The sequence below is a fragment of the Lissotriton helveticus genome, chromosome 1_1 (genome assembly GCF_964261635.1).
Source record: "Lissotriton helveticus chromosome 1_1, aLisHel1.1, whole genome shotgun sequence".
NCBI lineage: Eukaryota > Metazoa > Chordata > Amphibia > Caudata > Salamandridae > Lissotriton > Lissotriton helveticus.
The window spans coordinates 64,614,733-64,633,009 of record NC_136057.1 but is presented as its reverse complement, the minus strand read 5'-3'; the positions used below and the strand labels follow the sequence as shown (position 1 = coordinate 64,633,009).

Below are 18,277 nucleotides of genomic sequence, written 5' to 3'. Positions count from 1 at the left end.
ATTTAAAAGTAAAATAAAACCGGCACCGCGATCGCATTTGATACAGTACGCCGATGGAGCAACAGGGTGACGTTGCGCTCACCCCTGTAAGATAAATATATCCTTCGAGGACAGACCTACCTGTGCCCATTGGCTGTGTGACTACCAGCACGCAAATATCCTTCGGAGCTTTTGGAAGCCCCCCTACGGACGGTACATATGATGACCGTTTGCTGATGCTCTCCATTCTCTTCCTGATGAAGACCCCAACATGAGGCTGTGAATTGCCCTTCTAGCGTATCAGGGGTCGAAACGTAGAAATACGCCTCTTTTCTTGACACACCATAGGAGCCAAATAAGAGATGTATTCTCATTATCTATGTGTGATGTGAAATTGGGAACCTTTGCCCATTGATTTGACTGTAGAGGTTTTTCATTTTAATCTGGATGTAAATATTATGTCACAACACCTTTACCCTGTCCCTTTCACTCATTCACTTACCCTTCCCTTTCACAGAGAGCACCTATTTTGAATATTGAATGTAATGATGTTACAATTACATGTACCTACCTTAAATCGCTATTTACAATCTTGGCTATAAATGAATAAAATGCCATAATGAATGAAATGAATAATTTGATATTCTTTGAACTGGTTTCAAATCTAATGGTGACCGTGGTTCTTTATTTGAATTGTATATGTATATTAAATTTGCAAACTCAGACCAACCTCTTATGTACTGACTCTATTTAATAGACATATTATCTTATGATACATCCCTCATCTGGTTTTTTAACTTCTACATCCCTGGTAAATATCCCATGCTAACAAGTGTAATTAGCAATACTGGCACTCGCAGAATTCACTGTATTTCTGTCAACCCGTAGTTATTTATTGACTCTATTTAATAGACATATCATCTTATGATACATCCCTTATCTGTTTTTTTAACTTCTACATCCCTGGTAAATCTCCCATGCTAATTGCGGCGATTTCACCTCATGATTCGCAGTTGGTTACACTCCACTCTCTGATACCAGCGGAGTCTGTTCTCCAGCTTCATTGAGGAGTGCATGACCACGTGACCTCGTCACCCAGGCAACATATCCAAGCAGGAACTGAGTTTCGCCATTGTGAACTCGACCACGATCCGTCGCTTGCTTGATTCATTCAGCCTCCGGTAAGCGGCATACACGGGCTTATCCAGCGCACTCACTCTCATTAATGTGTTAGCGCTTTTCCCGTAACACCCCTTTCTCTTGATTCCCGCCCAGACTCCATTCAAGATTCATCCGGCATACATTCCGGCTCCCACTCCCTCGTTGATTGAAAACTCCGACGGGGTAAGTTTTGTCCTATTGCCGCACACCGCGATAATTTATAACGTGTCATAGCAATGTAGTCTAATGCTAATATACTGGCCTCCTAGGAGCATCTCATTGATTCCCGCCGAGATCCATCTGGCGATCCATCCGGCATTCTATCCCGACTCCCACGTGGAAAGACTACTCCGACGGGGTAAGTTTTTCGGAGCATCCAACACCCTAATTTTATAACTCTTGTCAATAAATGTGTCAGCCTTATATTCTAACGCTATTATTTCGGCCTCACCGTAGGAACATCAGTCCGATGTCCTATATTGACAGTATACTACAAAGTGACTCGTGGTCCTAGACCGGTACCACACCTGGAAATTACTCTACTAAGGTAATGACATGTACCCCTTCCCATTCCTTGGTAAGCATTTTGTGCACAGTGCACAACCTTCGGGTGACGGGTCACCAGCCTCTGGCGTACCCTCTATGTATGAATTCCCCTCGATCACGGTGGGGCCAATTAGGATCAAATCCCCACACGATATTTTTGGAATTGCTATACCCTGTTAGATACTACCGTGCCAATCTTACACCGCCTGGTATCGGACAACTGACTGTCCTAGCGCTCTCTTTGAATCACAGTCCAACCACGGTGGAGCTAATCTATACCATTGGTATGATCATGCATGTTTTCCCTTCCTTATATTCAATGTATTCCTGTGCTTTTCTCATTAATTAATGTTGATTTGAATTCACATGTTAGATAATTCCAATAACGCCAGTATTTGTATACATTAATTAGGTGGTCTGCCCCTTCTTTTTGTCCTGAAGAAGACCCCGTTGCAAGGATAAAAGTATTCCTGCTTAAGAGAGGGTCGAAACGTCGACAACTACCCGTCCTAATCATCGACTCCACGCCCCAACTGTTCATATACTGTACTGTTTGGAGTACGATTTTGCTTGATTTTAAAGTGGATTATTTTCAGTTTTGTTTTGTACGTAGCTTGTAACCATCAAAAGTATTCAGTTGGAAATACTGATTATTCTGTCACTTACCTACCCTTCCTTATCACTGTATCCTCACAACATCACGTCCCTTCCCTCCTTCCGGGGCCCTGCTCCACCTTTTTCACAAATTAATTGACTAATGTTGTGATTAACCATGTTTTACCCATTGTGATTAAAACAATGTGGTTTAATTTCATGTCCAAGTGATTTTTGTCTTTATTTAATTTTACTTTGTGCTCTCCATCTCATTGGGACCCCTTCCTCATATCACTATCTTACCCAGGTCCCCTTGACCTCTTCTGGGTATAACCCCCCCCCCTATTGTACACTAGTGAATTTCAAGGCAGATTTCGCATCTGTAAAAAAATGTGCTTGCTCTTCATGTGTGATTTTCAGTTTAGCTGAGTAGAGCATGGCATATGGGACAGAGGCCTCCCTCAGTAATTTCTTAATCGGAACAAACTCCTTCCTTGCCGCCTGAACTCCCGCCGTGTAGTCCGGGAAGAACGACAGTTTATTGCCTTTATACATAACCGGGTCTTTGGCTCTGGCGTCACGGAGTACAGCGTCAATATTGAGTAGTGACAGTGGACTTTAAGAGTCGCACTTGTCCGGCGGCTTATCCTTCTTAAGCAAGGTGATCATCAACGCTTCCCTTAGTGATGGAAGGAGCTCTCCGGACTCATGAGCCTCCGCATACATTTCAAGTAGTTGCGGTGCCAAAATGTCTGCATATTTTTTGTAAAACTCGACGGTCAGACCATCTGGTCCTGGCGCCTTTCCATTAGCTAGTGCCGCAATTGCAGATCTGACATCTTGTTCGTCTATAGGCAAACATAGGTACTGTCTGTGCGCATCAGATAACCAGGCGCATGCAATATCCTTTAAGTAATCTTCGAATTCAGACTCTTGAACCTGTCCTCGGGACTTATACAGGTCTGCATAGAAGGTTCGAAATTAGTCTAATATGTCAGTAGGATCAAGGTGTTCAGACCCCTGTTCATCCAGAATTCTGTCAAAACGCGGTTGCTCAAGCTGTGTCTTAATCTTGAGCGCCAGGGCGCGACCCGGTCGTCCCCCCTCACCATAACGCCTGGCCGTGTGCCTACGTGATAGATATTTTAGTTCCGCATGAGCTAGTTCCCCGAACTCCTGAAGCAGTTTCTGTAAGTCAGCCAGGGTATCCGCCCTAGGGTCTGCCTCATATTTACGTTCCACCTCACGCAGTTTAGTTTCAGTGTTGCGTAATTGTGTACGTATATCTTTGAGGACACCCGCAGCAGTATTTATACACACTCCCCTGATCGTGACCTTAAAGGCCTCCCACAGCGTCGCGGCATCCGTGACCGTGCCCTTGTTCAGTTCAAAGTACTGTATAATAGCTTCTCTTATCATCGCATCAAAAACCAGGTCCAATAGGGCTTCAGATCGTAAACGCCATGTGAATGGGGGGCATCCCGCCATTGGGAACACTACATCCAACTGAACCGGATTGTGATCTGAGAGGGTGCGGGCTAATGGCGCAACACCTCGCACCCAGTCCGCCGCGCCAGCTCCCACCAGCCAATAGTCTAGTCTCGACCAGCTTCCGTGCGCAGGGCTAGCATGTGTCCCCTCCCTCACCTGTGGATTTCGTACACGCCACACATCAATTAAATCAAACTCTTCCATTGCAGCAGTCAGCGCCTTGGCCACATGTGGGGTGCGATGAGTAAACGGATTCGATTTGTCTAAATCAGCATTCAAATAAGTGTTCAGATCTCCCCCCAGAAACACAGGGGTTTCAGGCCATTCTCTCAGAACACTGCACATACGGTGAACACAAGCCACATCATCCGCAATGGGACCATACATATTTCCACAGTGATCAGGCGTCTATTCAATCTACCACAGACTGCAGCACATCTGCCTTCGTCATCTACGTATGTGTGTATAGGCTGGAAATCCACTCCTCGCTTGATCAGTATCATGACCCCTCTAGCATAAGATGAGTATGACGCGGCCAGTCGAAAACCCGCCCTCCTGCAGGCCATCGCACCCTCAGTGTGTTTGGTTAACTGAGTCTCCTGCAGTAGTGTCACTTGTATCATGTGATGTTTCAGATATGCCACCACTTGTCTCGCCTTCTTAGGGGTATTTAGGCCCCTGACATTCCAGGTTAACAATCTACATTTATCAGACATAGTAATCTGGGTATTCAGTATGCAGAACAGCTTGTCCATCCATAGAGGAGATTCCCGCACATCGGTCAGTGTATTGACCACATACCCTCTCTTTTTGCGCAGAGCAACATTCTGTTGACATAGCATGGTGTGAAAAAAACCGAATCAAACCTTGTAACAACCTCCCCCTTCCACCCTCCTCCGGACCTCCCAATCAGGCAGAGAATGTGTCCCATCCCCCCCCCCCTCCAAGTAGCATATGGTTCCATATGATCCCAACAGTCGGGGAACACCCGCTAGGGGCAGTGGTTCAGCAGCGACTAACCACACCACAGTGTGGTCGCCGGCCCTTTGCATTCCTTCCCCACACGTCAAACATAAGTAGGGCAGAGCCGATGATCCGAAACAGCAGTCTAGTAATCAGCAGTGTGCAATGTCTACGGTGGCTCTCCACTCACAGACCCTTTCACAGCAGTGCAGCCAGTAGCGGTAGGGCTTCCGAATCATCTTAGGCGTGTTGTCAAGGATCCCGCCTAGAGCCCTCATCAGTTAGCTATTGCCGGCCAGCTAGTCCGTGTCCTTCAATCCAAACCCCGTGGATTCAGGCGTCCTCGCACGTTGTGATGTTTTGCCCTTGCAAATGTGCTTAGTGAATTTCAAGGCCGATTTCGCATCTGTAAAAAATGTGCTTGCTCTTCATGTGTGATTTTCAATTTAGCTGAGTAGAGCATGGCATATGGGACAGAGGCCTCCCTCAGTAATTTCTTAATCGGCACAAACTCCTTCCTTGCCGCCTGAACTCCTGCCGTGTAGTCCGGGAATAACGACAGTTTATCACCTTTATACATAACCGGGTCTTTGGCTCTGGCGTCACGGAGTACAGCGTCTCTGTCGGCGTAGTTCAGTAGTCTCGCAATGATAGGGCGAGGAGGCGCGCCCGGTTTGGGCCGGGGTCCCAATGATTGGTGCGCCCGTTCTACTATAAACATTGTAGATAGCGTCGGCCCAAAAAGTTTGCGCAACAAGTCCTCCACAAATTTCTCCATCTTGGTAATGGGCGTCGTTTCCGATAAACCTAAAATGCGCAGGTTGTTGCGCCTAGAGCGCGCCTCCAAGTCCTCATTTTTTGCACTGATCACCTCCACTATTTTTTCTAGCTGCAGGATCTGTGTTCTGGATTCGGCCTGTGCATCATGCGAGTCCGAGACCCTGTTTTCAAGGATATCTAATCTGTGCTCGTGTTTGTCGACTTTTTTCTTAACTATATCCAGTCCAGAGGCAAGCGCATCTATTTTACTGTCTATAGTCTTTAAGCCAGCCCGGAGTTCCAGGAGTATGGATCTACTGTCATCTGCGTTAGACTCCTCCGAGCTCTGAGCTCCCGGTGGATCTCCCTGCTCCCCCACCCCATCAAGAGCGCGAGTAGTGCGTCTGTTGTCAAACTGTAGTTTGGCGTGCCTGGGTTCCGATTTCCCCATGTTCGGTCCTGCAGAGTCCGTACGGCCTTGTGCTCGTGTCTAGACAAGATGGTGCCAATCGTCTCTGAGGGTGCTACGGTAGTGAGGCCGGCGCTTAAGGCAATTTCCAGCGACGACACTCCCCACACCGGAGACTGTGTTATCTATCGCCTACTGTTAGAATTGGGGGTCTCTGGTTGGCGCAAGTATTCACTTGTGACAAGCAGGGACCCTCTCCTCTAAGTCAGGGCGAAGGATGACCCCTTAGAATTACCCTTGCTCACCCTCTAGGTGCGTGGCATGAGCAGCCAAGGCTATTATCCAGGCGTTTCTGAGTTAAGCATTTGTAAAAACACACACAGTAAATATACCAATCCCCCCACAAATGGACACCAGGCTGTAGTTATATAAAAATACGTTCTCTTTATGTAAAAATATATATGCAGGCAAGTATTTATCACAAGACCATTAATAACGTTTTTCTAAGCCACAAGGTTGTAAATAGGCAAGCAGCAGGCCAGTCCTTCCAGCGTTTTCTTCCCCTTCTAGTTGGGCAGAGGTTCTTTGTGGGAAACAGGATTCTGATTTACAAGGAGCAGGGCTCCTACTTTTATTCAGCATTTTCTTTGTTCTTGCAGGCCAGGGGGGCCTCTGCATAATTTCTTTCTGTACTCTGGTTTCTGCTTTCAGTGTGAGGGGCAGGCACATCAGACGCTCCACAGGAGGTGGAGCCAGCATTGTGGGGACAGGGGCAGCCAGGAGTACCTTGTTGACAGTGCATCGCCTCTCCTGGACCAGGTGTCGGGCTGAGTCATCAGTCGCTCCCCAGGGGGCAGAGCCAGCATTGTGGTGGCAGAGCACAGCCCTATTCAGAGTCCAGGGGCACTCCCACCTCCCGCCAAGGTGTAATCCTGGCATTCACCACCTGTCATCCCCCAGTGCTGTCACTCAAATATCCCAGACAGACAGATACACATCCTAGCAGAGGCGGGCTGAAATGGTTAGGTAAGCAAATGCTAGCTTTCTAAAAGTAGCATTTGCAAACACAGGATATTAAAATAAACTTTACTAAAAGAAGTATTTTATTATTCTGAGTTCAGGCATACTAAACTTTATTTTCTACCATGTTCCCTGAGCCTGCTGGGATTATAGAGTGTAATAATTCCAGCAGCCCATCTTGGCCTAAGAGAACAGGTAGCCTTACAATAGTGAAAAATGAATTTGGCTGTAATTTACTATTAGGACATGCCACACACATCAGAGCATGTCCTACCTTACACTTACAATGCACCCTGCCCTTGGGCCTACCATAGGGGTGACTAATATGAAGTTAAGGGAAGGTTTAGAGGCTGGCAAGTGTGTGCACTTGCCCAGCCAGCATGACAGTACCAGGCTGCACGCAGGTTCTGCAGTGGCAGACCCTAGACACATTTTAAAAGGCTGCTTCTGTGGGTGGTGCAACCAGCGCTGCAGGCCCACTAGCAGTATTGGCATTTACAAGCCCTGGCACTCCTGGTGCACTTTACTGGGGACTGACAGTAAATCCAATGAACCAATCATGGAAATCAATCACAGTTACACTTTATATAGGGAGAGCATATGCACTTTAGCACTCGTCAGCAGTGGTAAAGTGCCCAGAGTCATTAAACCAACAAAAACAGGTCAGAGAGAATATTGGAGGAAGGCAAAAAGTTCAGGGATGACCCTGCCAAGAGGGCCAAGTCCAACACCTACAACCTGCAGGCCAACTGAGCCACCACTGGCATATGTGCCCTGAGGCAGGCCTTAGTGCCCAAACGCCCGACCGGCGATCGCCAAGCGCGAAGCGCCCTCAGGCTGACCCAACACCCCTCAGCCAGGCAAACCTCCGTGGGCACGCACGGTCCCCCAGGTAGCAATATAGTGCCGCCGGCGTCCGTGTGCCACGGATGTAGCCCCCCAGCCTCCAGAGAGTGGCCCGGATCCAGCCCTGAGCCTCCGCGCCTGCAATTTCAGGTCTGTGAGCCCCGCCGCCTAGTAGCCCGGTCCCTGCCACGCGCCACTCAGAAATGGTGCCCAGCGTCCACCGCGCCACCCATCAACCCAGGCCCAGCTCAACCAGTGCCGTCTCCTACCTTGTCTGGGCACCCTCAGCTCTGCACCCGCGTGGTATCCGCAGCTACTTTTCAATGCACTTCAGCACCTTTCCGCATACTCGTGCTGTGCCGAGGGTCATGCCATCCGCGGGCTTTCCACTCCCAGGCTCAAGACTCTGCAGGCCGCTGCAACGCTCATTCGTCACGGGACCCTTGTTTGCCCCGATATTGCACCACAGCTTCCGCAGCTCCCAATTGTCCGCTCAGCCACCAATTACACGAGCGGCTAACCATTCTGGAGCGGTAATCCAGATCTCCTGACAGGTCGTCCGTCATAGGTGGGGCAACAGTGTGTCTCTCCGGCAGCTCAGACGGACTCACGCCGCCGCCATCTTCTCCCCAGCGCTGCGCAGAACTCCGCTGCTTGTATCTCCAGCGATCAGCTGTGTTTGCCTGTTATTTCGGTACCGTCGCCATCAGTGCCCCTCTGGTTCCAGTTGTCTGTAATTTTCAGACGTGTGGGGGCTATTCAGAAGGATGTTTCCGTAGGATGAGAAAGCCGGCGAGCGGAGCCCCCTTAGCAGGCAGCCATTCTGCTTCGTGTCGAAGCCACGCTAAAATTTGCAATTACTTCTCTAGTAAACTACTCTGAAAAATATAACTGCTCTGAGTCCAGCCATTGCTGAACATCTGCTATAATGTCTGGAGCAGAGGCATCACCACGAGCCGCCTTATGAGCAGCAGATCTGAGAGTGACTGTACGGTCAGTGGTCAAAAAAGAGCGAGTCTGTCATTTAGGGTCTCACTCTGTCTCTGTGTGATCAGGGGAAGATCTATCATCATCAGAATCATCTTCGGGGGCAGAGGGAAAAGTATGTGGTGGCAGAGATCGATCTAACAAAATTGAATCATCCTGTAGTTTATTAAGTAGAGGATAGAGAGGATGCCCAACAGAGTATTGACCATTTACCTGTAAACTGCGCTCACTATCCTCCTTTTTTTTTATTTCCCTCATTTCTTTATTTTTCATTTTCTGCGTTTTCAGATAGATGTTTTTGCGCTGTTATTTGTCTGCTAAAACTTGCTCTTTCCTCACTCTCTCATGCGCTTCTTTCATCCACATTCGCACACAGGTCAAACATATCTGGTCTACTTTTGCGCTTAAATACACCCTGTTCCACATACTGAATTTTTCTAATATTGACTCACCCATGTATTGGCCATCATATATCCGGATCCTTCTTAGTATATTTATTCCATAGTGCACTATACATTGTGGAAGAAATACCAGTTTTTAATGTACATATCCATATTTGGTGCACCCTCGGGGGGAGCCGGCTGATTTCATTCTAAATCCATATTGGTACCTCCAAGAAAGCAACACATCCGTCGAAGCATACTTGAAACAGGCATGCCAAAAATATTATAGAATATATAATATTATAACAAAGTGGTACTTAACACGTATATTGTACCGTTCAAGAATTAAAGAATTAGTAAAAAATCTCCACATTACTTCCCTATATAAATTGCAACTTATATATACCCAAACCAAACCAGAATCTTGGCCAAGCAAATCCAAACAAAAAGCGTCACATTTAGCGATCTTACTAAGCAAAAGTCTCCAGCCTCCAATTTCCAAGCTCTGAATCGACCAAATGGTCACTGTAAGACGAATGCCAAAAGGGATCTCAGTCGAAGATCGGCACCACCTGGAGGGTCGAATCGGGAAAATCGGAAAAGCACTTCGGCCTGCAAAGACAAGGGCCTCCTCATGCAGTGTACATCCTTAGCGAGATTCCAAACCTCCATCAAGACCACTCCATCGGGCATCCGAGTCGCCGATTAAGCCCTACGTAACGGGCGCCAATTTGTGGGGGTGAGCCTTTTCAGGAGCCCACCTGGTGCAGGGGTTCGCCCATTTGTTCACTGGTCCTTTAGACTGAAAAAGTAGAGATTGGCATGGAAGCTGTAATATCACGAAAGTATTTTATTAGGACACATGAGTGGCACTACATCGATACAGAACCCTTAGGAAATGTATGAGACCGCACATGGAGTACAGAAACCATGGGCCTTATATATATACACCTTTTACTGCAGAGTAAGCATGAAGGCTCAAAAAGAGGCGGTACAAGTGTACACACAAATAGTCAGTTACATACAAGGATACATCAGAATTGCTTAGTCAACAGAATGGGAGTAGCTACAATGCTGCTGACATCAGTTAAAATAGCCTGACAGTTAAAAACATGTCAGGTGCATCCTAACAGCTAAAGCCTCTCTGAGCATGTGCAGTACTCAGTGTCGGAGCTAATTATAGATGATGACTCAGGCGAAATAGAGAAGCAGGCAACAGCGAAGACGGGGAAGCACATGGCAAACACATGGCTTAACTAAAATTGATGCTAAAAACAAAATCGTTTCATCTCATGCTAACAGTAGTCTCTGCCAAGTTTCCACAGCAGGAAGTCCCATTACCAGTTCCCAGAGTATGGTACCTGGTTCCCGGTTAAGAGAGGGACAGGTTGAGATTCAGGGGCAGTAAGATTCTGTCTCACCAGTCTTGTGGGGGGAGTGTGGATGAATGTTGTGATGCACTGGACCTTTGGGTGATTGGTTAGCACGGTAAATGGTGTTAAAGGGCTGTTCAAAATGTTTTGTCAGACCGAACAGGCCCCGTAATTGTTTTTCGGAGTCGCGCTAACACTGTTGGAGTGTGTAAGTTCTGTGGTTGTAGGGAGCTTACACTGGGGAGGGTTACTAGAAGAATGGTCCAGGTGTCTTCCAACCCTGAGTGGTGGAAGTGGTTCAGATTAACCCAGCTAGGTGACCTTGTAAGTGAGGAGGTTGCAAGGCCTCACATCCTGTCCCGCAGGGGAAGGTGTGAGATTGGGCTGTATTCCGAGCCTCTACCTCAGTCTCCATTGCTGGATGGTTCTTAGAGGGAACACCAGGTAGGGACACTAGTCTGTCCTGTCAGACTGTCCTTCGAGGGGTATCTCCCCGTGTTAGGTAAGCTGGGAGTGTCTGAATTCAGGCCTCCATCAGTTCTGGTGTCTGGCAGTGCCACTCCTAAGTGGAGTGTGCGGAAGTCCAGATTGAGGCGTGACAGAGGAAAGAGTTTCCAGTGGAAGAACCATTGGATCAGGGGCCAGCCAGAAGGGCTAAGTCACCAATTATTGGCCATGGTGATGCCACTTCTGTCCAGGGGCATCTTCGCACACTGTCGGAAGGGCAGGAGGCCACGAGCTCTGCGCCAGGCAGACTGTCACATGACATATTAGGTATGTGTCACCCTTGGGGAGAGGGGTAGGCGTGCTCCCCATGAAGTCCTAGTTCTGCGGGCATCTGACCAAAGGGTACCGTCTCTGGGTTGGGGAGCCAGTAGCAGGTGTTTTCCGAACTGGATGGCAGGGCAACTGTAATCAGTGTCCTGACCGGTTTGCCTTCTAGGGGTACTAATCCAGAGGGGTCGTACATGCCTAGCCAGGATCTTTAGGGTCCCTGGCTGAGTGTGGTAGTACTACCCAGAGAGCAGGTGGGGCCCATCTTAAGGGAAGGGACCCTGATCTTAAGAAGGGAGGGTATAGGGCTCTGAAAGGGGGTGCAGAGGGAGGGAGTCCTCACCTCTGACCCCGGTGCAGCTGGTAAATGTGGATCCAAGGTGGTAGACCAGTTGATGGAGAGAGGTCCTGAACTGGTGGGAGAGTTGTGTTCTGGTGGGTGCTTCTCCTGGGAGAGTGCTGAAAACCAGAAGTAGAGATAGAGTTAGGAGACGCTTCACCCGTGACCTCTGGTCAGCCTGAGGGTGCGGACCCTAGGTTGAAGGATCGGTGGTAGTTTGGAACTACATTGAGAGTGAGAGTGGATAATGGCTATTATGTGCCAGGGGTTAAGGACCAATGACATCTGGATGGCCTGGTCCTGGCCGTGGACAACTAGGGAGTACCAGTGGGGTAGCCTAGTTGGGCCTGAGAGTTTTTTTCAGAGGGAACCATGTGGGTTCAGAGTGGCGTAGAACCAGAGGGTGTCCCTGCAGTGTGGGCCCAAGTCCGTGTTCTATCGCCCAAAGCAGGGAAGCCCATCAACGTAGTGATTGGTCTACCCTGCATTTTGGCTGGTAGGGGGTTGTGTTGGAGTTGGCTCTTTTTGCAGGTTCACCCCTAAACTTTTAGCATTACTCCCAGCCCTTTTCTCTGTGTAGTGTTAATGGTTTAAGGCCGCTGGGCACTTAAGCCCTGTGGTCCAGTGTAAAGTGCGTGCGCTCTCTGTTACATTTAGTGAGAGTGAGAGAGGGAATGATTTATGCACCCTGTTTTATGCTTCTAAATGTGGTTTAGGATTATGAGGTTTTGCACACTGTATATGTTTTAGTTATCCTCTACTGTGGTTTATGCTTGTGAGATTTTTTCCTAAGGTGAGTTATGCTTAGAAGGTTATGGTCTAATATGTTTAGGCTTATGAGGTTGGCGCAGGATATATTTCACGCCTAATGTGATACAGTGGATAATATGATTTATGTTGCAGGATGATGCTGAGTCCAGTGTTTGCCAGTAATTACTGGTTGTTTTCTATGCTTATTATATGTTCTCCGTTTACTATCTATACTAAGTGATGGTTCTGACAGTGGTCCAAGTGGCCCTGTCATGTGTATATAATCTCCTGTAAATATTTCCCAGTGGCAGTTAGCACAGTGTATCTTGTGTGATTACTATTCTAATGTGTTTCATGATAATACAAAGGCTATTTTTGATATCACCTTGTGTGGAGTTCCTTATGTGGTGTGCCTAGTATGTTGTTGCTGTGTGGGTTGCGCAAATGCTTTACACATGGCCTCTGGGATAAGCCTGACTGCTCGTGCCAAGCTACCAAGGGGGTGAGCAGGGGTTATCTTTGGCGTGTAACTCCCTTACTCTGACTAGAGCAGTAGTTTCTGCCTGGATACGGCTCAAGTCCTAGCAAACCAGAAATCCCATTTCTAACAAGTCTCATCTATGTGCTCGATTGACTTCCACCAGCCGGTTGGAGTCACGTGTTGGGAGCCTTCACTAAATATTCAGTGATGAAAAAATAATCGTATTTCTTCCTGGAGCAGCGCGCGTCCGTCTGACAGCTTCTTAGATGAGTTAAAGCAAACGTAAGACATTAAGTCAGATACCATGGTAAGGTAAAAAAAAGACAAAAATCACACACTTCTTTGCAGCAGGGATACCAAGGTATATCACTGGCTGTGATGAAATCTCTATTATAAATGCTGCAATCTTCCAACAAATGCTTGAACCATCCCTAGGAATGTGGCAAAGATAACTTAACAAACAGAAAAGTAAAGGCAGCAGTTAGAACTTCAGTTGATCCAGTGTGAACAGGAAAGTATTGTCAAGAAGAGTGTGAATGGAGCTGCATTTGTTATATACTTCCTGAAGTGTTACCTTTATTACATACATCTTAAAGAGTTTCCTTTGTCGTACACTTCCTGAAGAGTTACAGTTGTTGTACACTTTGTACAACTGAAGTGACAGCAGCATATCCTGATCATCTCTTTTTCCACAATGTCTTCTTGTTTAAATCTTGACTATGTGCGTCTTCCTAAAGCTATACCTCTAGCGAATGCATGCTCCGTGAATGCCCTTTCTTTACTAAGTTATCACCTCCTTTTCTGAATTAGGATGTGGCATGTTCAATAGAACATTTAGTTAAATATCTGGGTATGGTGAAATATCTCTTGGTTACTTTAAAAAATGGTAAAGAAGAGATGGCTTTTACAAATAGTTAAATATTGTATATTTACATTCTCTTACATTTCGATTTAGTGATTTTAAATCTCTTTACATCCAACAGGAAACCAGCCTGGAATGCACAAATGATTGTGAATAATGACTTTAATCGTGTAAATCTGCAAAAACTCATCAGAAAAAATTAGCTCCAATATTCAGGTAAAGAGCTGCACAGTCAGAGAATGAGGAACCTGAACATAAACTGATAGATCCTGGAAGAAGCAGTCCAGAGCAATTCAGTGGATTTGAGAGGCTGAGCTGTGCACCTCCACGCCACAAGACGAAGAAATGACCTCTAGAAAATGAAGACAACAAAAATACCAACTAGCCTGTATTATCAAGACTCCAAGATTTGATTATTGGATCGGTGTGAGGTGGATACAGCATTGTAATGATGGCAGACCACCATTCAGTGTGCTAGGTATATTGTAAACTATTTCTGGCTAGACCACAGGAGCAAGAGAAAAGCAAAATGAAGTAAAGCCAGACAACTGAAGGGTAAAGGAAAGAGAGTATCTCTGATCTACAAGACTGTCCTAATTTGCATCGAACTTAAGGAAGACTAATCTTCACTCGTAAACATGCAAAACCTTTATACAATCTAAAGACATACGTTATGTTATGTTATGTTATACTTTCTTATAAAGCGCGCGGCTGACCCAGCAAAGGGGCGTCCCGGCGCTAGATCAGAAGAGAGAGAGCAAACACAGCAGACAGAGAAAGCCGAGCAAGACCAATTACTGACAGAAGAGATGTGTCTTGATGGCCTTTCTAAAAGCCAGAAGATCGTTTAGATTTCGGATCTGTAGTGGAAGAGTGTTCCAGAGTTGTGCAGCCAGATAGCGGAAGGAACGTCCTCCCGTCAGAGCTAGCTTAACTCGAGGAACTACAGCCAGACACTGTCCCATCGATCTGAGAGCTCTTCGAGGGAAATATATACATATACAAAGAAGCTTTACTTGCCACAAATATATCATATGTAGTGGGTGAGTCTTGCATTTCGTTGTGAAATCTGAAATCAAGCATCCAAAATACCACACACATGCAGGGAATGTGAGAATAACACAAACGCTTCATCAACCGTGTTAGCTCCTCAGGAAACACAGTCATGGGATGCAGACAAATATAAACCAGACCCAGAGACACCAACCAAGAAAGAAAAATCATACACAAGCAGCAAGAGCTTTAGTTTATCATCACTACTAAAGAGCCATCAACAAACACACACAGGAGAAGCAACGTGCAATTGCAATAAATGTGTGAAGAACTTTAGTCAGTTAGCACTCCTAAAAGATCATCAGCGAACACACATGGCGGAAAAAACATACCATTGCAATGAATGTATGAAGGCATTCAGTTGGTTATCACAACTCCAAATGCATCAGCGAACACACACAGGGGAAAAACCATACCATTGCAATGAATGTGGGAAGAAATTCAGTCAGTTATCAAATCTACAAACACATCAGCGAACACACACAGGGGAAAAACCATACCATTGCAGTGAATGTGTGAAGAGCTTCAGTCGATTATCACACCTACAAATACATCACCGAACACACACCGGGGAAAAACCATACCATTGCAATGAATGTGGAAGTAGTTTTAGTCAATCCTCAACTCTCAAGATTCATCAGCGAACGCACACAGGAGAAAAACCATTCCAGTGCAGTGAATGTGTGAAGCGATTCAGTCAGTTATCACAACTCCAAACACATCAGCGAACACACACTGGGGAAAAACCATACCATTGCACTGAATGTGTGAAGAGCTTCTGTCTGTTATTTCAACTCCAAATTCATCAACGAACACACACTGGGGAAAAACCATACCATTGCAATAAATGTGTGAAGAGATTCAGTATGTTATCAAATCTTCAAAAACATCAGCAAATACACACAAGAGAAAAACTATACCATTGCCATGGATGAGTGAAGAGCTTTAGCCAGTTATCACAACTCCAAATACATCAGCGAACACACACAGGAGAAAAACCATACCATTGCAATGAATGTGTCAAGAGATTCAGTCAATTATCACACCTCAAAATACATCAGCGAACACATACTGGGGAAAAACCATACCATTGCAATGAATGTGTCAAGAGCTTCAGTCAACACCACAACTCAAAATACATCAGCGATCTCACACACATGGTAGAAACCATTCCATTGTAGCAAATGTGGAAGTAGTGTTAAGGAATCTTCAAAATTAAGGAATCATCAGCGAATACACACTGGAGAAAAACCATTCAAGTGCAGTGAGTGTGTGAAGTGCTTTAGTCAATTATCAGACCTACAAAGACATCAGTGAACACACACCGGTGAAAAACCCTACCACTGCAGTGAACGTGGAAGTAGTTTTAGTGACCCATCAACATTAAGAAATCATCAGCGAACACACTTAGGGAAAAAGGCATTCAAGTGCACTGAATGTGCAAAGAGCTTTAGTCGATTATCAATTCTACGAAGACATCAGCAAACCCATACAGGGGAGAAACCATACCATTGCAGTGGATTTGGAAGTAGTTGTGAAAATAATTTTTCAGATAACTACAGGGATTAGTGATAAAACCTATAAACACACCACATTTGAATAAGTTTAACAAGCACAGACTGGAGAATATTTGTAGCTGGTTTTGGTGTTTGGCCATTTTGTGCAACAACTGGTTCAATGACAGCTGCTAGAGAACAACGTCCAAAGGCACGAGAAGTCAAAGTAGGAAAATGTAACCTGTAACTCTGAGAGTTAATGCTTGCAGTATAGAACATTTACCTGCAAAGCCCTGACACGGGAAACAATGATGCTCATTTCGATCATCACCTGCATCTGTTAATACACCCACCATAGTGGCACTTCCCCAGAGGTGTCCAATATCAAGCTGGACCCTTGGGAAATTTGCTGGCTCACCACTGACTGTAAATGATTCACAGTGAGATTAATTGTATCTGATTATATTATTTTAGACGTTTCTTATTTACAGAGAATTACCCAACCAACTCCTAACTGGTGAGCGGACAGAATCAGTGCATGATGGCGAAATTATTGATCGGAAAGAGAGCTGTTGAAAAGTTTAGTTCTTAAAAGGTTTCTGAAAGCTAGACAGTTAAATAAAGAATCTTGAGCAATAAAGAATTCTAGCTCTTAGATTCCAGAACTATCCATTCCCGGCTTTACATTTCTTGAACTTTGGCACTGTAAAATAAATCTGGATTCAGAAGTAAAAGAACACAAAAGATACTGAATTTTGACACAAATGATATTCAGGTTCCTTTTTACATGCAAAAAGAAACTCTTGTTTTATAAACTGCCGGTGAATGAAGGGACATAAAAAGTATGTGCTGCCTCGTGAGCAAGCAGTGGAACTTTTTGATGCAGTTGGGACGTCCTCAGACCACAAATAAGATAGATCATAGCATTCTGAATCATCTGTAATGTGCTTTTGTGTTGCTGTAGCTGCCAAATACACAGTGTTCTCATAGCCCTGCCTTGCTTAGAGGTAGGTGTTCACAAATATAATATGCACATTAGAATAAAGGATACATCTTCAGTAGCCAAAGATAGTAGAAACTAATGCTTTCCACCGAGGTCATTTTAACAAAGTGCTCAGTCCGGGAAGTTCTTCCTGCTGCCGACCATCATCATCACCACCGCCACCACCCAACCAGTGAGGAACAGCAAGAAGACTGCTCTTCAGCACACCCATCCTATACATAACACACTACAGGGGTTTGCTCCAGGGTCAAACTCACTTTACCTTCATTTTAACAGCAACAAGTTGTAAACTGAACAAGTGGTTTGTACGGCCATTAGTAGCATAATACATTTGAAACCCAATACTTTATAAATCTATGTTAATAATACATAACCAAACATCCAAACACCACCCATGTATGGATATCCAAGAGCCTTTAAAAAACACACTACAGAGGTGTGTACCAGGATCAAACTCAATTTACTTTAATGTTACCATGAACTAAATTATGATACAGCATGAACAGTCATAATGCTATGAAATGTACACAATGATGACTAGATTTTACATATTACTAACAAATGTATGTTTTTTTATATGTAATGAAAACAAAAAATGTATTTGAATTCATGGTATTTGACTGCTGATTGCATGGAAAGAAATGTTAAATGTGATTTCTTCCCTAAACTATAAAGATCATTTGTGATGTCAGCAAGGAGCCTAGTGTTTTGGCAATAGAGTTGATAGCATGACTGCTTTTAGCAGGGAGTCTGTCGCAGGTAGTATCAGAGGGTACTATTCGGGGGCGTGGCTTGGCAAGCCACGATGGCGGCTGTGTCCTGCTGAGGCTCCGCGATCGGGCTAGCATCTTGCCCACTTCCTAAGATCGCTGGGAGCCTCAGCCTACAAAAAAATACTCCACTGAGGCTTACCTGTAGTGGGGCATCCTCTGGCTAAGCCGCGGGGGCTGCGGACGAGCGACAGACACCGGCCCGTCCCTCACCGAAGCCGGAGCCGAGCGCCGAGC

At 45.7% G+C, this 18,277-nt stretch overlaps 1 protein-coding gene across 1 annotated transcript; it reads left to right on the top strand.

Moving 5' to 3' along the window:
- Positions 1 to 14,791: 14,791 nt before the first annotated feature.
- LOC144758361 (uncharacterized) lies at positions 14,792 to 18,014 on the top strand (the record flags this gene model as incomplete). Its single annotated transcript, XM_078646423.1, has 1 exon — positions 14,792 to 18,014. A coding segment is annotated over one exon (915 nt), but the record flags the coding sequence as incomplete, so codon positions are not given.
- Positions 18,015 to 18,277: the final 263 nt, after the last annotated feature.